An 18,324-nucleotide genomic window follows, 5' to 3' on the forward strand; every position below is an offset into this window, starting at 1 on the left:
CCACAGCGGGGAGGGCCCGGCTGCCCACCCCCGACGGAAGGAAGGCTCAGATACTCCGGACTCGGGCAAAGTGGGCATTGTTGCTATTGCCAGCGGGGCACACGGGACACGGAGGGGCCTCTGGGCAGGCGCTACGGTTCCAGGGCCAAGTTATCCACTCCCCTGGGGGCTTCCTGCAAGAGAGCACAAGGGGCCCCCCGTGGCGTCACGCCTGGGCGCCCGGTCCCCCACCGCCTCCCCCTCTGCGGCTCCGGCCACCCCTGGCCACCGCCAGCCAGCCAGCCGGCCAGCGGGCTCACCTGCTGCGGCCTCACCTTCGGGGCTCGGGGGCCGCGGCGGCGGCGGCGGCAGGAGCAGCAGCAGCAGTGGATGAAAACCAGCAGCAGCAGCAGCAACACGGTGCCTGGGGGCAGGGGTGGGGGCTGTGTCCAGAGGGCACCCTCACGTGGGACCGCGGCGGGGCCCGCGGGCGCCACACTCACCCACGAAGGTGAGGAAGATGACGAAGGCGGCCGTGTCCCAGCTGGACTGGAACAGCTTGTGGCTCTTCAGTTTCCCCAGCACATCCTGGACTGCGGAGTCCAGCTCCTCCGCGGTCCCCATCTCGGCTGGAGGGGCCTGGTGCCAGCTGACCTAGCCCCCCAGAGGGAGCTCAGAACTCTGCGCACCTCTGGGGCCAGGCTACCCCCAGCCTCCCAAAGTCCTGCTCCTCCACACCACCCCCTGGACCCCTTGCTTCTGCCCTCGGCCCACCCTGTCTTCCTCACTTTCCCGGCCCTTGTCCCAGTCCTACCGTGACCCCGTGTCTGCCGCCTCCTTCTCCCACAACTGCCGGCCCGGCGCCTCCAAGCTCACCCAGCCAGGAGGATCCTGGACACAGACTACTTCCTGCTTCCGGATCCATATCACCCGAGGCCTTGGCAACCAGCCCCGCTCTCCCCTGAGGTGTCTGGAGCCCTGGGGAGGGCGGGGTCACAGCAACAGGTGCCGGTTGCTGTCAGCAGCCGCCTTCTGGCCAGTCTGCACTTTTTCTCAGGAGACCCAGACCAGCAGCCGGAAGGCGCGGCGTCTCTGCTCACCGCCCTCCAGGCGCCCGCATCGCACAGGCTCTGAGGTTCATCTTTATTCTAATGTTCACCATAACTCTGGCCGGGCCGCAGCTATTGGCGCTCAAATGAGCTCTTTCGCCAGAACTGGGTCCTTGGCCCCTGCCTGGCCCAGCAGGGGCAGCTCTCACGCACACCCCCTCCCCTCCCGGGTACAGACAGTCGTGGGCACACAGGGGCCGAGGCCCCGCGGCGCTTGAGTGGGCTGTAACCAGGTGGGCACAACTTCTTGCTCTGGCGGTGCTTCGTGAAGCAAGCAAAAGCATCACCCAGCGTGGGACTCTGCCCCCCACACGTGCATGAGCCGCTGATCCAGCCCCTCGGCAGCCTGAAGTGGACTCTGCTGTTCCCGTTGGGCAGAGGTGAACACAGAGGCTTTGAGAGGCTTAGCGACCGGCTCAGGTCGACCCTCCTGGATTCCTCTCCGGCAGCTGAGACACGCCTCAGAAAACTTAGTGGCTTCAAACAAGAATTTCTTTTCTTATAGCTCTGGGGGCTAAATCAGGGTGGCAGGGCTGGGCTCCTTCCGGAGGCTCTGGGAGAACCCAGGCCTGTCGCCTTCTCGAAGCCGCCCACATCCCATGGGTGGGGCCCACCCGCTCACATCCACTTCTGTTTCCATCCTCACATCTGCTGAGGCCTCCGGCCTTCCTCCTCCCAGAGCCCTGGGCCTCCAGCAGCCGCAGGACAAGCCCGGCAAAGTCCTGAATCCCATCCGCAAGGCCCTCTCCCATGGAAGGTCGCAGTGGGGACATCCCCGGGCCGTGTCTATCCTGGGAATCGGGGAAGCCAGAATTGGGGCCCACGCATTCAGGTCCTAGAGCCCTTGATCCCCTATGATGGGGCCTGTGTGCTGGGGTCCCCCTCCCCACACGCATGTTTCGTCCCATTCTGAGATCTCAGATCCCTGTTGCGGAAGGGAAGGGAGTTTTGAAGTGACTCAAGCTTCTGTTGCAAAAAGGAGGCGGGGGGAGGAGTGGCCATGTGGAAAGCGGTCTGCCAGTTCCTCAAAGAGTTCCACACAGGCAGGGGGCCTCCCTGGCGGCGTGCAGGGTTAAATGTCAACACGACGAAGCTGCCGCAGCCTCTGCAGCACGAGTGCGATCCCCGGCCAGGGAGCTACCCACATGGCGCAGCAGACTCTCCTGTCTCCCCGCTGCTTCCCTCAGCAGCGTATCTCAGTAGATCCACCTGTTCTGCTCCCCACTCTGTCTCTGGTGAGTCCTCTCACCCCCCCACACACACACCTCTGGCCTGCACCCCAGCTCTTGGATGGATAAATAAGTCTTAAAAAAAAAAAAGTTCCACACAGTGTGACCATAAGCTCCAGGCACGGCACTCCTAGAACTGAAAACAGACTCAAGCAGCGTGGTCCACAACAGCCAGAGGGCAAAATAACCCAAGTGTCCATCAAGGGAGCATGGGCAAGCAAGATGCTGTCTACCCCTGCAGTGGAATACTACTCGCTCATGAAAACGAGTGAAACGCTGACAGTGCAACCTGGATGAACGTGGAGAACATACGCTGGGTTCAAGAAATCAGGTACAAGGTCACACACTGTGAGGCCATTGACATGAAATTGCAGAACAGGCACCCCATAGAGATAGAAAGGTTAGTGGTTGCCAGGGGCGACTAGGGAGCGAGTGTTCAGTGGTTACGGGACCTCCTTTTGGGGTGATGACCATGTCTGGGAACTAGGTAGAGATGACGGGTTGCAGCACTGTGATTGTCCCCAGTGCCGCTCACCTAGACTCTGAAATGGCCAGTGGTAATTACAGGTTATTTGAATTTTACCTCAATTGAAAACAAGTTGGGGTGGGGGAGTCGACAAGTGTGGCCCTCCCCACTGGTCCTGGCTGGGCGGGCAGCAAGCCCATGGCCCTCCTCTGGCCCTCAGCCTTCCCGTACAAACCCTGTCACCCCACCTCGGGATGCTCAGGATGCACCTAAGTTTGTTGTTCGGATCACAACGGTCAGACCTTATTGAAGAGCAGTGACAGGGCAGAGCGGGCAGACCCCCACTTGGCCGTGGTCCCAGCCCCTCACACGGCACAGCTCCTGGCCCCAGCCTGCCTCTATCTCCTCGTCTGTAAAGTGGGTGTATGACTAGCACCCGCCACTTCAGGCGTAGTGAGGATTAAATGCTAATGTCAGACACACTCCCGCAGTGCAGTGGAATGTGCTGGAAAGCCTGCACTGAATGGGGTGTCCCCTCCCAGGCCGGGGCCTCCCTCTGTCTCTGTTCTTTGTATTGGGTGGGGCTCACCTGCCTCCTTGTCCTGCCCAGATCGCGATGTCCAGCCTCTCATTCAGGGTGGCCTGGAGGCCCTTGTCCGTGACCGCTTTCTGCAGACCTGACCCTCCAGTCCGCTTGGGGCTCTGGGAACCTGTCACCCCAGGTGATGAGGATTTCTTGCCCCCCACCCCGCCTCAATATTTTGGAATCCTACATCACTCACATGTGATGATTTTCCCAGAGAAAGTGTTTTCTCTGGAGAGGCTTACGCCCTTACACAGACTCTCAGCCTTTCAAGGTCAGCCCTCTGGCATCAGACACGGCACCGACATTGTTTGGTCTTTTGCTAATAGTTCTCTGTTTCCCGAGGAGCCCAGCCTCGCAAGTCCCTCGGCCACTGTAGTGCAGCAGCTGTCTATAGCTCGAGATTTTTCTCTGTTGGGAATGGAGCCCAACAGCAGGTCCTGCCTGGCCCTGCTCCTGCCCTCGCTCAGCTGTGTAGAAGCCTGGGGAGCATAAGAGGTGGGTGGGAAAGGATAGAGCCTGGTTGGGGTGCAGGACACTGGAAGCAAATGAATTGGGGGAGATGGTGATTCCCAGGGGTGTCAGTGAACCACTGCCTGCTTTTGTGAGTCTGTATTTCCCGCCTTACAGCCCCACCTGTGTCTATCTATGGCCTGTGGCTGCTGGTGCACAACGATGGCAGAGCTGAAGAGGATTGCAGCAGACCTGCAAGACCGAAAATCTATACTCTCTAGCCTTTTACAAAACATGTTTGCTGATACCTGAGAGGACAGAGGGTTGCTTAGGGATGACAAACTCAGGGGCCAGGATGCAGGTGAAAAAGTACAAAATGGGTGATATGGATTTGGTATAAGAGACATCTTATCAGAGAGACATCAGGGAGGAGTGAGGACTATGGCAAACTGGAGAGCACAGGGCTCTAGAGTTAGCTGTTTGCTAGGTCAAGTGTTGCCAGGGCTTGTAATCTCTAAGACCCATCAAAGATCTAGATCTTGGGCATCCTGGTGGCGCAAGGGGTTAAGCACAGCACTGTGAAGCTGTCCGCAGCCTCTGCAGCACAAGTTCGATCCCCGGTCAGCCAGGGAGCTACCCAGATGGCGCAGCAGACCTCTCCTGTCTTGCTCGCTGCTCCCCTCAGCAGTGTGTTTCATCGGTCTGCCTGTTTTGTTCCCCGCTCTGTCTCTGGTGAATCCTCTCACCCCCCACACCTCTGGCCTGTACCCCAGTTCTTGTATGCATAAATAAATAAATCTTTATAAAAAATCTAGATCTTTATGTAAACAAAAAAGACGCAGTGGAGAGTGGGCATGTGGGCTCCGCTCAGCCATTTCCTCATTACGTGCACTCCGTGACCTTGAACGACTCACTGAATTTGTCTTTATAAACCGGGAGTAGCAACAGCACTTTCTTCACAGGCCTGTGGTGACTATGAAATAAGTGAACATCAAGTTAATTTAATAACAACTTAACACAAACAAGCTAAGACCCAATCTTCCCCCGCCCAGGGGAATACCCTGCCCGGCTGCATAAACTTGTCTGCACGCTCAGGCAGCCGCTCATCTCATCGTCTAGCTGGGGAACAAAACAATAAACAAGCTCACATCCTAGGGCCCTGGAACAAAGCTCTGTACAGACCGAGCGCTGGGTAAATATTTGCTAAATCGACCTCCTGCCTCTTCAATGTGGGCGACTTACAATGCCCCACAGCACCCGGTGTTGGCCATGCCAGCCCAGAGAGCGCGGGCTCTGCTCAGGCTGCGGGTTTGGGTTTGCGTCCCCTGGCGGAGGGTGAAGGGCGCGAACTCAGAGGTCAGAGGGACTCGCTGAAGCCTCACTCTGCCACGCACCAGCTGCGACCCCAGGTCAGGGAGCAGCCGAGGGGCCGCAGCTCCCGCCATGGTGCGGCCTGGTCCTCATGAAGGCCAAGGGGCCTTGCACAAAAGGGCCCCAGGAGCAACTCACCTGCTGAGGGCCCCGGGGGAGGGGGGGGCGGGGGTCACAAGGAGGGAGTTCAGATTCTTCAGTTAACTGCCGCCCCCTCCCCTCCCCCTGGTCCCACTGGGGTCTGCTGGGACCCTGCAGGCAGCTCCGCCAGGCTCCCGCAGGACCAGGGCCGCCAGGTGTGCAGAGCACTGCGCTCTCTCCCTCTCCCTGTCCCTCCCTCTCTCCCCTCCATGGGTTGGGGTCCCTGGGTCTTGCCAGGCCAGCCTCACTCTGTGGGCCTGTGTCTGAGCAGGGCGGCTGCCTGGGCCACAGAGGGGTGCAGTGGAAGCTGGGGTGGGTGACATACAGATCCCTGGGTCTGGTGCATCTCAGGATGGGGGTTTAGTCTCCCTGAGGGGCAGCCCCCCAGGCACCTCTCAGCAAACCCCCATGAATCTTGGGGCACAGATGGATCCGGCAACTTACAAGATGCGAGACCCAGAAATGAGAGCTCGGGTCAAAGTGGACCCCCCTGGAGCCTCCGCTACGCTCTTCTCCCCACCCAGGTGACAGGCATCGTTTTGGCCTTGGCTCCATGGACCCTCTCAGGCGGTCCGCGTCCCCCTGCTCGGGGTCATCACGGCCCTCCAGCCCCCGGACCCCGCCCTGCGAGACACTGGGCAGCTACGTGGGCATCGAGGCCGTGCTGGACCAGCTGAAGATCAAGGCCATGAAGATGGGGTTTGAGTTCAACATCATGGTGGTGGGTGAGTGAGGGGGGCTCGCGGCACAGTCCAGGCAGCAGACACTCCCCGCCCCACCCCCGTGCACCCGGCCCATGCCGGGTCTCCCCATCTGTTAAATGTGCCTGAGAGTAAAACTGTCTTGGGTGACGTAGGTGAAAATCTGGGAAGCACCCATGAAACCCCAACCAAATCCAACAGAGCTAGCAAAGGGGGGCCTGTGGCTACAGGCGGAGAGCACCCCAATATAGAGCCTGGCCCCAGCCCTTACAACCACCAGTGTGTGACCCAGGACATGCTCCCTGACCCCACTCTGCCTCAGTTTCCTCATCTGGCTTAGGACAGTCCCTGGCATTTCTGGCGCCCATGGTCAGTTCATCTGGAACTGCACTTTACAAATGCAAAAAAAGCGTAAAAGGTCAAAACCACTTATTGACAAAATAAACTGGATAGTACAGATACAATGCCAGGTGCATAGACCCAAGTAAGACATGACTCTAAAGTGGCGCTGTCCAGTGGGAACGTGCTAGGACCCACGTAGCTAGTAAACTACCTCATCGCCACCTTTTAAAGTAAAACCAAACCGGCAAAACGAATCACCTGTTGTACTGAACCCAGGCTCGTCCAAAAAGCTATGATCTAGACCTGTAATCAATATCAAAAGTCACTCGTGAGAGCTTTTCTGTTCTCTTTGTCCTGCTGAGTCTGCAGAGTGAGGTTTGTATCTCCCCCTGTGTCTGTTCAGGGCGACTGTGAGGCCAGCGGCAACGGCCAGTGTGGCTCACCTGGAGACACGCGGTCCTGAGGACAATGTCAGCTCTACACACAGCAGTGTCCTGTGTTGTGATTTACTCTGGGGCTGGGCCACACAGTTTGAGAAGCCCCCCAGCCAGGAGAGCGGGTATCTAGACCCCAGGGCACATGCTCTGTGGTTCCCTAAGTCAAGGCGGGGGCCAAATTGCTCCCTGCTGATGGATTGTCAACGGTGTGGCTGACCCTAATGGCTGTCAGTGGGGTGGGCATGGCCAGGGTGGGGGCTGGGTGTTCCCTCTCTTGATCTGGTGCTGTGCACCAGGGTGACATAATTTGCAAAAGGGCCGGAGAGGGATGATTAGATACACTCAATGTGGTCTGGCCAAACAGTGGAATATGATTCAGCCAGGAAAAAGGATGGCAGGATCCCATGCCCAGAGATGTCCAGGTAGGGCAGACCCATAGAGGCAGAAGCGGATGGGTGGTCAGCAGGGGCTGGGGAGGGTGGGGTGGGAAGAGACTGCTTACAGGGACGGGTCTCTCTTTAGGAAGCAGAAACTGTTGTGTTTTTCTTTTAAAGATTTATTTATTTATACAAGAACCGGGGTACAGGCCAGATCCGCGGGAAAGTGAGAGGATTCACCAGAGACAGAGCGGGGAAAGAACAGGCAGACTGATGAAATACACTGCTGAGGGGAGCAGCAGGTGCGACAGGAGAGGCCTGCCACGCCATGTGGGACCCTCACCGGCCAGCAGGGATCGAGCCGGCGCTGCAGAAGCTGCGGACAGTTTCACAGCGTGGTGCTCAACCACCTGCGCCAACCGGGGAGGCCCAGGAGTGGAAACTGTTTTGAGCTATGTCTAGGCGGTGGTTATACAATGTGCTGAATGAATCAAGATGAATGGCAGACTGCGTTTTTTTTTTAATTTTCATTTATTTATATTTGTGCATCCAAGAACTGGGGTATAGGTTAGAGGTGCGGGGTGAGAGGATTCACCAGAGACAGAGTGGGGAACAGAACAGGCAGATCTACTGAAATCCACTGCTCAGGGGAGCAGCAGGGAGCCAGGAGAGGTCTGCTGCGCCCTGTGGGTAGCTCCCTGGCTGGGGGATCGAACTTAGGCCCTGGCGGGGATAGCACTGAGACTTAACCCCTAGGTCACCAGGGAGGCCCTGAGTGGCAGACTTTAAATGGTTCATTGCTTGCAGTGTGAAAGTCACTCAATAATGGGGGAAGCACTGAACTGGACACTTAGGATGGTGTGTTTTTCTGTCATATGTAGAAAATAGTTTCCTTCCTAAAAATAGTTTTTCCTTCTTAAAAAATGTGTTTTAGAGTTTGAGAAACACTCAGATGCGCGCCGTGACCGCTGTCGTCTTTACTCCCAGGGCAGAGCGGGCTGGGCAAGTCCACCATGGTGAACACGTTGTTCAAGTCCAAGGTCTGGAAGCCCACCCTTCAGGGCTTGGGGGTGCCCACACCCCAGACTACGCAGCTGCAGTCGGTGACCCACGGTGAGTGAGCCCCCACCCCTGCCCCCCGACCGGGCCCAGCCCAACCTCTCCCTCCTCTGCTCTCCCCCACAGTCATAGAGGAGAAGGGGGTGAAGCTGAAGCTGACAGTGACGGACACACCCGGCTTCGGGGACCAGATCAACAATGACAAGTGGTGGGTTCTCTTGGTGGGGGCCGAGCCCCGGTCGCCCCGGCCCTGCTCCCCAGCCCTGGGAAATACGCCAGCCTGGGAGCCACCGGCCGTGGCGTCTGTTCACTCACCTGCATGTCGGGTGCACACCAGGCCCCTTGCAGAGTGAAGGGCGGGTAGCAGGCTTCACTGTCTCCCTGGCACACAGGTCGGAACAAGGTCTAATTGGGGGGAGCCCACACCCCAGAGTTGGCACCTCTGGTTACCCACTTTGTGGTCGTGGAGCTGCAGCTGGCCGCGGAGCTCCCTGAGCCTTCGTTTCCTTCGGTGTGACTTGGGGGTGACGCCGCCCACCTTGCAGAGCTCTCTGGACTCTCAACCGGACAAATATTCATGTTCACGCACACAGTCAGGGCTGGCGGCATAATTCGGGGGATCCAGGGCAATGAAAACGTGGGCCCTTTGTTCAAAAATCAAGAACTGTGAGGCCACGACCCAGAGTGTCCAACCCGGGGGGGCTCTTCTCAGCAGGAGCCCGACCAGCACCTCTGCACCGCCCACCCACCTGCACCCAAGTGTTCGCGGGAGCCACCTCTGCTCCCGCACACGCCAGGACAGCCTCCTCACCTCCCTGGCGCTTACTCGCCGCGGGGCAGGGACAGACAAGGAACAAAACTCATCAGTTACACGGAGGGTGAATGCAGCCCTACCCCCCCAGACAGGACTCGCGGGGCAGCGACAGGGCAGGGGCTGCAGGGCAGGGGTTGTGATGTCAGCAGCACGCTCAGGGGCTGGGAAGTGAGGCGTGCGGACGTGCAGGGGCGAGGGTCGGCCTGTGCAGAGGGGAGTGGGCTGCTGGGCTGCTGTGTCCAGGGGAGCCGAGGGCTCGAGCAGGGGTGGGGGTGGTGGCAGGAAGCAGCAGGTGTGGGGCAGGAAGCAGCAGGTGTGGTCAGGCCTGGGGGCGGGGGTGCTGGCTTTCCTCTGGCCCCTGGACTGGTGGGGGGGAGACCTGACTCGCTTTTAAGCCACCTTTTTGGCTGTTGTGTCAAACACCAGGGGCCAGGCGGGAGGGATCCAGGAAGGAGACAGGAGCCCCTGCCAACGGGCAGGAGACCCAGGGGGTTTGACCCAGGCCTCAGCACTTGCTCTCGCTCCTGCTGGCTCCTCCCCCATAAAGCGGGTGCTCTTAGACTCCCCACTTTACAGATGAGGAAGCAGAGGCCTCAGCTGGAGAAACGCGGGGTGCTCTCCGATGACGTGGGCAGTCGGGGAGGGGCGGGCGGGCGAGACCGGGAGTCCTGTGTCCCAAGGAGGAGTGGCAGTGATCGCCATCCTGAGAGGACACCGCCCACCCAGGAAAGCTGGGCAGGTGAGGGGGTGCTCCTGAGCCTGCGGGCCTGAGGTCTGCCTGCCCCACCCCAGCTGGGACCCCATCCTGGGCTTCATCAACCAGCAGTACGAGCGGTACCTGCAGGAGGAGCTCCTCATCACCCGCCAGCGCCACATCCCCGACACGCGGGTGCACTGCTGTGTGTACTTCGTGCCGCCCACCGGCCACTGGTGAGGCGCCCTGCTGGGGCAGGGGCAGAGCGGAGGGGGTGGAGGGCCCCAGTGGGCCGTGGGCTGCACCCCCTGCACGGGCTGCTGCTGCCACCCCCACCTCTGCCGTCTTGCCTGAGCAGCCTGAGGCCCCTGGACATCGAGTTCCTGCAGAGGCTGTGCCAGACTGTGAACGTGGTGCCCGTGATTGCCCGGGCCGACAGCTTGACCATTGAAGAGCGAGAGGCCTTCAGGCGCAGGGTGATCTGGGTCCCTGGGGCGGGGCCGGGACCAGGACAGTTGGGGAGGGGAGAGTGTGCAGGTGAGCTGAGGTCACCTGGATGTGATGCCCAGATCCAGCAGAACCTGAAGACTCACTGCATTGACGTGTACCCCCAGCAGTGCTTTGACGAGGACATCAACGACAGGATCCTCAACAGCAAGATCCGGGTAGGCAGCCAGGTGGGGGCAGGGAGGCTGGCAGGGCCAAGGCTGGGTGATTCTCTTTCCACTCATCTTTTCCATCTGGTGATTCTTCTGTCTCTCTCCAACTTGCGGAAAGTTCATCTATTTCATGCAAATATGAATCTCTGTCCATCCACGAACAAGGTGAGCAAGACATAGGTCATATCAACAACCTACAGCTTGGGCAAAAATGTTTTCAAATGATAGGTCTGATAAGGGACCTGCAGCCTGAATATATAAAGAACTCTTAGGAATCAGCAATAAGAGGCAAATGCATGTGACACATCATGATGTTTTGGTCAGTGATGACCACACATATGACATTGGCCCCTACAGGTAACAGGTGTGCAGTAGGCCCTACCATCCAGCTTTGTGTAAGGACACTGACATTCGCACAGAGAATCAATGACAAAATCACCTGCTGATGAATTTCCTTAGACTGTATCCCCATCTTCAACTGCCATTCGACTGTATATCCATGCAATGGCCATAAAAAGGAATCAAGTGCTAATACCTGCTACAGTGTGGAGGAACCTTGAAGCATGAGGCTAAGCATGAGGCCACATATTGTAGGGTTCCTTTAGAAATGTTCCAAACAGTCAGAAAGTCGACCAGTGGTGCCCTCGGATGAGGGGCCAGGTGAACGGGGAGTGGCTGCTAGGGGTACAGATCCCTTTCAGAGAGGTGACAATGTGCTGGGATTCGACTGTGGTGACAGCTGCATGAACTCATAAGGCATACACTAAGACTACTGAATTCCACAATCTCAAGGGTGAATTTTATGGTGTGTGACCTGCCCATCAATAAAACTCTTACCAAAAAGGGGAAGGAAGGAGGGAGGGAGGAAGGGAGGAGAAGTAGCTGCCATCTTCATTTCCTCTGAAACAACTGGGTTCTAGCTGCAAGCTCCCATTTCGCTGTGCTCCTGGGCATTCCGTGTCAGTCCTGCGGGATCCTGCAAAGTATCTGGGTGAGGCCTGGGATTCATTATCAGAGACCCCAGGCCTCAGCACCCCCCTTCTGCCAGCCTACCGTGTTTCTGCTTGAATTGGAAAAGGGTGGCAGCTTCCTGCACTGGCGGGGCTGCAGTCCCTACGCAGCCTGCCACCACTTGGCTTTGTGCAGTGCACAGACTGCACATCCGTCCATGGGGTCCCTGCTTCCCATCTGGCACCGTTTCTCCACATTCCCTCCTCCCTCCCTCACTGGAGCTGGAGCAATGAACAGGATTTCCTGTGACAATTCAAAGAGCCTTGACCTCCACTAAGCTCTGCCTTCCCAGCTGGCGCAGAGCTGGAGGAAACACAAGAACATATGCCAATGACTCTCAATCACCAAATACTACTGTCAATTGCAAATAGTCAAAACAGAAAGTCCTTCTGTGCAAATCTGTGACTACTGGCAAGGTCAACTCGGAGGCCAGAGAAAGTGGATATACTATAAAAAATTAAAATACATAAAATTAAAAATTAAAATGAAAGCAGGCACACGCAGCCCTCAGAGAGGGGACACTGCAGGCCAGCACGTAATCCCTAAGTAGGACGCTGCTGTCCCTCCCTGCCACGGATAAACTCTTCAAGCCCAAAACCACCAGGAGCAAGTGGACACAGGGCTCAGGGGATGCCCCTGTGAAGGGCCAGACGTTAGGGTGCGACTTGGAGCTTCAGCCAGGTGATCTGTGGCCCTTGCTCAGCTCCGCGGTGGGCCCAGGCTGCCCACCGCTGGCACCCAGAGCTCTCTCGCCCCCACGGCAACCTGCGCAGCTGAGGCTGCTGCTCCTCCACCAGCAAGATCACAGCATGATCCTGGCTCAGAGCTGCACAGCTTCCAAGGGCTGCGAGGCCGCAGGAGCCTGAGCGCACCTGCACCGCGCCCCGGGTCGCAGGGGGGAGCCAAGGCACCACGGAGACGCTGCTTCGTCTGGTACCTCAGTACCTTGCTGCCTTCTACCGTTTCTCTCCCCACAAAGGACAGTGCCCCTTCCCCCCTGGGGGCCTGCCGTCCCTGTCCCTGGTCGTGCCAACCCTCCTGTCCGGGCCCTCCCCGCAGGACCGGATCCCCTTTGCTGTGGTCGGGGCTGACCGAGAGCACCTGGTGAACGGCAGGTGTGTCCTGGGCCGGAAGACAAAGTGGGGCATCATCGAAGGTCAGTGCAGGGAGGATGCAGGTGAGAATGGGCGGCCCGTGGCACCCCTGGCACCCACCCCAGCCCAGGGTGGTTAAGCCCACCCCCACCCACCACAGTCCTGGGACCAAGGCCCCGTCCACAGCTGAAAGCCCCAGACAGCTTCCTGGGTTCTCTGGGCCTCAGTCTCCTACAGTGAAATGGGCACATGGCAGCATGAGCCTCACGGGCTGACTGGCGGGGTCGGAGTCACCACTTTGCGTGGTTCCGGGCACCCTGTGCACTGGCCAGAATGTTCTGTGGGCCGACCACGTGCAGTGGCTGAGGGGACACAGTGACGCAGGACCCGCGAGGGCCGAGTTGCCCCATGCAGCTCACGAGACAGGACCGGGTGGGACACACAAGATGGAGCAAATACAGGGGCACCGGGGAGGGAAGGGGCAGAGTAGCCAGGCCCGGGGTCTCCCCTGGGCTACCTGTAGGCGCCCCCTGCGCCAGGCGCTGGGGACACAGGAATGAAAGGGAGGTGGGGGGAAGCGAGCGCAGCCCCGGCGTCCTGTCTTGCAGTGGAGAACATGGCGCACTGCGAGTTCCCCCTCCTGAGGGACCTGCTCATCCGGTGAGGAGGGGCCGGGCCCGGGGAGCCCCTGGGGGGCGCGCCGCGAGGGCTGACCTCGGCGCGCCCGCAGCTCGCACCTGCAGGACCTGAAGGACATCACGCACAACGTGCACTACGAGAACTACCGCGTCTGCAGGCTCAACGCCAGCCACGCGCTGCCCCGCGGCCCCGGCTGGGTGAACCTGGCTCCGGCCCCCGGCAGCGCCCCCAGCAGCCCCCCCGCGCCCCCCAGGTCCGCCAGGGTCCGCGTGCGCGCCCGCGCCGGCTCCGACCAGGAGGACTGAGGCCCGGCCCGGCCCGCCCCGCCCGCAGCAGCGAGGGCGCCGGCCGCCCGCTGCGCTGGAGACGTTTGGTAAAGGACTGTGGAGCCCCCGCGCGTGCTGCTTTGTTCAAGGGACGTGAGACCAAGGGCCCGGAGTCTTGAAGACCTGGGGGGCTGTCTCTGGGACCCCGGTCCCTCTGCCCCCAAAGCAGAGCCAAGCTCAGGCCAGGATCACCAGGGCCTGTCCCGCTCCCGGCGCGGGAGCCCACGGCCCCCGACACACCCGCCCCCGCCCCGCCGCCCCCTCCCGCCCCGGCAGGCAGGGCAGCGTGGGGGGGACGCAGCTCCCACGGGGCCTGGCCGAGTCGCGAAGCCCACCTGGCACGGATGCGCACGCGCCCTGGGCCCCGCACGCGCTCCTGGGCCTCAGTTTCCTCATCCATAAAAAGGGGGCGCTGGTGTCTCTCCCAGCCTGCGGTGGAAAGGGCTCTGGAGGTGCGGGGTGCAGGAGGAAGGGCCCCCGGGGTGCGGCTGTGCTGCTGGGCCGTGAGCACTTCCCAGGGCGCGCCCGGGAACGGGTGGGCGTCTCTGGAACCCCCGGCAAGCAAGGGCAGATGCCTCCATAATTCAGGGAGGCGGGAGACCCCGGCAAGTCCGTGGGGAGCATTCGATAAATGCCAATGGGGAGGAAGCGCGTTCCCCGAGCTGGACTCGGGACCCTGCAGGGGACACCCTGGGGGGCACACACGTGGACCCCGCGGAGCGTGTTGGCTCACATGGTTATGACACCGAGACTGTAACCTGCCATCTGCGAGTGGAGACCTGGGAAAGCCAGTGGTGCAATTCAGCCCTAGTCTGGAGGCCTGAGAAGTGGGGGGCAGTGGTGTAAGTCCCGGCCCACCCCCAACACCGGAGAACAAGGAGCACTGACGTCAGGGGCTGGAGAAGATGTCTCAGTCACAGACATGCCCAGAAATAATGTTATACCAGTCGTCCTGGCATCCCCTGGCCCGGTCAGGTTGACACATAAAATTAACCGTTGCACCAATTGAAAGTCACCTCCTCCAGGAAGCGCTCCTTGACTTCCCCAGGACAGCATACTAGCTGCCCCGTCTGTACACACATCACATGGTTTCTTTTCTGATGTCTCCTGTGTCCAACCGGGAGCTCTGTGAGGGCAGAGACGTGACTTCATCCAGCTCAGGACCCAACTGTAGCATCTGCCCCATCACTACTTTCCCAGACCCGCTGATTCCAGTCTTGGGGAGCTCCCAAGGCCCTAGGGCCCCGCGCCATCCCCAGCCAGCATCTCAGAGTTGGTGTGTCGCTCTGTAGATGCTGAGCACAGTCCCAAGGCCACGTTCAGCTGTGGCCACGACTACCACCCTGCACATGCCCTGGGCGTGGCAACTGCATTTCCAGAAGTGGATCTGAGGGCCAGGCCAGCGTTTCTGTCTTGGCACTGTCAACATTTGGGGCCTTATCATTTTGTGTTCCTGGGGTGTCCTGTACCATGTGGGGTATTGAGCAGCATCCGCTCACTGGATGCCGGGAGCACCCCTGTCCAGTTGCTCCAGACACAGCTGATGTCCCTAGCAGCACAATATCAGCAGCTGAGTCCTTGGGGACCCAGCAAGGCGAATAGGAGATGGTCTGCCTGTCCACCATGAGGGAATGGAAGCAAATCGGGGATGTCCCCGCATGCAGTCTCCTGTGGCTGCTGCAAGAAATTAGCACAAACTCAGAAGCTTAAAACAACTCTCACATATCCTCTTGCAGTTCTGGAGGTCAGAGGCCGAGGTTCCTGTCACAGTGTCAAAACTCAGGGGTCAGCAGGGCTGGCTGTTCTAGAGGGTTCTCTAGAGTCCGTTTGCTGGCCTTTCCCAGCTTCCAGGGTGCCTGCCTGCCTTCCTTGGCTCGTGTGCCTGCTTACACCCTGGTTCTGGGCCACAGCATCCTCTGCCCTCTGCCTGCCTCTTATAAGGACCCTGGTGATGATTTGGGCCCATCGGATAATACATGACACTCACCCTATCACAAAACGATTGACAACTGCATCTGCAGAGTCCGCTTTGTCGTGGAAGGTAACAAGTGTCCAGCTTCTAGAGCAGGAATTAGATGTGGGGGGTCATTCTTCAGTCTACCACATGGTGGAATGCAATGTGGTCCTTGAAAAGAATGAATCAAGATAAACACAAAGTAAAGCACTGCAGGGTCTAGGGTGGCCTAGGGCTGACATGGGCTTCAACTGTAAAGGGGAGTCAGGAGGGCTTTGCTGAGAAGGGGACTTTGAGAGGGACATGAAGGAGTGAAGGACTAAGCCATGGGGTTCCCTGGGGGCAGAGCATAGCGGACAGGAAAGAGGGTGCTGCTGGTGCAAAGGCCCTGGGGCAGGAGTACACGGGATGTGGGCCAGGAACCCTTGGGGCCAGCAAGCATGAGCATGAGGACAGAGAAGTGGAAGAGGAGAGTTCCCGTCACAATTGTGCTGACACGGATTGATCGCCGAAGGCCACTGTAAGAAAACAGGAGCAACAGAGTGGACAGTGGGTGGCAGCATGCAAAATCTCTGGAAAGATCCTCAAGACACAGGGGCCCCTGGTCACTTATGGAGAGCACGAGTGAACTGGGAAGCCAGAGTGGGAAGGGCCTTAGTTTTCTCCTTTCATGCTGCTTGTCCACTGGGGGCGTGTGTGACCTATTCAGAAAGCAACGACACGTCTAAAATATCACTCTTGACCCTGCTCCCCAAAGTCAGACTCTCCCCGGGGGTCCCCAGTGGGGTTTGAGAGAAAGCCACTAGCCTAGACCCCAACTCCCTTTCCTGTCACTCCGTTGCCATCTCCTCTCCCACGCTGAGACAGGAAGGGTCCAAGATAAGGACAAGGCAGGACTGAAGGAAAATTCTGCTGTCCCCACCGGAGAGTAAACAAGGGAGAAAGAAGCCTGATGACCGCAGGCCAGGCCCGCTGCCGGGTATCTCCTCAGCCCATGCTCTCAGTGATGTGCCCAGCCTGGGCGTTCTTGGGATGTTCACAGGTATGTTCACAGGATCTATGTCTTTTTCTGTCTCTTATCTGGTTGGCTGCTCCGGAAGAGAGCAGTTAGGGACCCTGAAGAAAAGTTAGAGATCTTGAGGCCAGACCAGTTCAAACCGGAGCTGCAGGAGCCCAGTGAGACAGTCCCCCTGGAGCCCTGGAGCTCACACGAGCCCCTCCGGCGCCACCACAACTAGCAACAATCAGTGGGCCTTAGCCAAGTCTACTACCCTGGCTCTGAGCCCCCACGCAGACCCCTAGCCTGGGCACCTCAGTCTCTCATGCCCCAGAGGTCTCCAGGGCTTGCTTCCTCTGTTGCCAACCAGTAAATGCTGGCTCCTCGCCTGCCTTCACTGGTGTCTGTGAAGTCTTCTTTTTGGTCTTGATGAGGGGGTCTAAGAGCCCGTCCCCCGGGGGAGCAGTGGGCAGCGGCTGGTTTATCCACCTGTGTTGCTGGGGGTGGATCAGGAGGGACGCCAGATCCTCTCCCCGCCCAGTGACAATATTAACACCTTCCCAGGCTCCAACACCCCCTCTTGTGGCATCCACACCGGGCTTCTCCCGAGCACGAAGATGATAATCTTTTTTTTTAATTGGGAGGGGAGCAGGGGGTCCCCAGGGAGTGTTGATCCTGCTCTCTGCTTGATTTTCCCTCCAGTTCTGGCTGCTTTTGCCATGGCCGCTGTGACCCTGCAGCCTGGGCGTGGACAGACTCTGAGTTGTATAAAAGAAAGGGCTGGCAAAGATTTCTTGTTCATTTCCAGACCTACACCAGCCCTCCTCTGGGAGAGGGCGCAGCCCTTCTCTGGGACTCCCCAGACTCAACAACACGGGTTCCAAGTCCATCACTGCCCCTTTCAACTGCATGACCTCAGGTAAGTCACCTGACACCCTGCAATCCACTTCCTTGTGTGTAAACAGGGGGTAGCAACCTCAGGGCTGAGGTCAGTCTGCTCACAGATGCCAGGTCTGGTAAGAGGCAGTTTTTCTGACTGCTGTTTTGTTTTGTAGGTGGGGTGGGTCTGCACGGGGCAATCCACTAGGCAGCTTCATGTCACATGACACGGCCATCGTATTAAATAGCTGTAAGGACATTTTTTAAAATGTCTCATTTTTTAAATGACTCTCAATGAATTCCCGTGTTCCTGGTATAACAAAACATCCACCTGACTGATTACATGGATCAGCACATTCAGAGCCGCTTCGCCCAACAGGAAACAACACACACGTCTAGTGATAGGAGAAAGGGCAAAGTGGGTGTCGTCACACAGAAGAAAAACTTTTCTAAGAAAGGAAAACTCAATAGAAAGTGATAGAGGGCCTCCCCAGTGGCGCAGAGGGTGGAACGCAGCAGTGTGAATCTGACCGCAGCCTCTGCAGCGCGGGTTCGATTCCCAGGCGGCCAGGGAGAGTCTCACATGGCGGGGCACACCTTTCCTGTCTCGCCCGCCGCTCCCTGCTCCGTCTCTGGTGAATCCTCTCACCCTCCCGTGCCTCTGGCCTGTACCCCATTTATTCTTGTATAAATAAAAATAAATCTTAAAAAAAAAAGTGATAGAAATCGGATCTGTGGTGTCACATAAGGGCTGTGGCTAATTAACTAGGAAGGAAACAAAGGAACCTGCTAAACTACTGAAAACGGACCTACATCTTGCTGGGGGTGGAATTTAGAGATGGAAAGATTTATAAAATTACTCAAGCTGTGTGTGCTCTACTCTAGATGTTCACTTGTGAAGGACAGACTTAGAAGGTCGAGAAAATTAATACAGCAACAGTACACAGCTGATAATGCCTGCTTAAATGTTAGCATCGCATGTGTTTGACATTGCTTATAAAAGTATTTGC

At 58.3% G+C, this 18,324-nt stretch overlaps 2 protein-coding genes across 5 annotated transcripts; one reads left to right on the top strand and one right to left on the bottom strand.

The window, feature by feature from the left end:
* Positions 1–37: 37 nt before the first annotated feature.
* Positions 38–3,585, bottom strand: SMIM22 (small integral membrane protein 22). Of its 4 annotated transcripts, none has more exons than XM_037507658.2 (4): positions 3,373–3,585; positions 483–633; positions 300–403; positions 38–173 (listed from the first exon to the last, which is right to left on the bottom strand). In XM_037507658.2, the coding sequence occupies exons 2-4, from the start codon at positions 601–603 to the stop codon at positions 132–134; spliced, it is 267 nt and encodes an 88-aa protein (XP_037363555.1). In that variant the 5' UTR covers positions 604–633; positions 3,373–3,585; the 3' UTR covers positions 38–131. The 4 variants fall into 4 exon arrangements, with proteins under 4 accessions (XP_037363555.1, XP_037363554.1, XP_037363553.1 ...); XM_037507657.2 differs by lacking the exon at positions 3,373–3,585 and adding an exon at positions 794–1,039 and having other exon boundaries at positions 315–403; XM_037507656.2 differs by lacking the exon at positions 3,373–3,585 and adding an exon at positions 794–1,039.
* Positions 3,586–5,410: 1,825 nt separating this feature from the next.
* Positions 5,411–13,463, top strand: SEPTIN12 (septin 12). The gene is made up of 10 exons (XM_037508087.1): positions 5,411–5,486; positions 5,856–6,056; positions 8,176–8,301; positions 8,374–8,455; positions 9,854–9,991; positions 10,114–10,231; positions 10,325–10,420; positions 12,485–12,581; positions 13,128–13,179; positions 13,250–13,463. The coding sequence occupies exons 2-10, from the start codon at positions 5,885–5,887 to the stop codon at positions 13,461–13,463; spliced, it is 1,095 nt and encodes a 364-aa protein (XP_037363984.1). The 5' UTR covers positions 5,411–5,486; positions 5,856–5,884.
* The last annotated feature ends 4,861 nt before the right edge of the window (positions 13,464–18,324 follow it).

This window comes from Talpa occidentalis, unplaced genomic scaffold (genome assembly GCF_014898055.3).
Source record: "Talpa occidentalis isolate TD23 unplaced genomic scaffold, MPIMG_talOcc4v2.1 talOcc4.12, whole genome shotgun sequence".
Classification (NCBI taxonomy): Eukaryota; Metazoa; Chordata; class Mammalia; order Eulipotyphla; family Talpidae; genus Talpa; species Talpa occidentalis.

What these genes read in the sequence shown, in the direction of transcription:
- SEPTIN12 (XM_037508087.1), top strand. Translation starts at nt 5,885, where the DNA reads ATGGACCCTCTCAGGCGGTCCGCGTCCCCCTGCTCGGGGTCATCACGG. An exon ending in CAGATCAACAATGACAAGTG is followed by an intron (nt 8,456 to 9,853) that starts GTGGGTTCTCTT and finishes GCCCCACCCCAG; the next exon opens with CTGGGACCCCATCCTGGGCT. An exon ending in GTGCCGCCCACCGGCCACTG is followed by an intron (nt 9,992 to 10,113) that starts GTGAGGCGCCCT and finishes TTGCCTGAGCAG; the next exon opens with CCTGAGGCCCCTGGACATCG.
- SMIM22 (XM_037507656.2), bottom strand. Translation starts at nt 904, where the DNA reads ATGGATCCGGAAGCAGGAAGTAGTCTGTGTCCAGGATCCTCCTGGCTG. An exon ending in CATCTTCCTCACCTTCGTGG is followed by an intron (nt 404 to 482) that starts GTGAGTGTGGCG and finishes CCCTGCCCCCAG; the next exon opens with GCACCGTGTTGCTGCTGCTG. An exon ending in CGAAGGTGAGGCCGCAGCAG is followed by an intron (nt 174 to 299) that starts GTGAGCCCGCTG and finishes GCTCTCTTGCAG; the next exon opens with GAAGCCCCCAGGGGAGTGGA.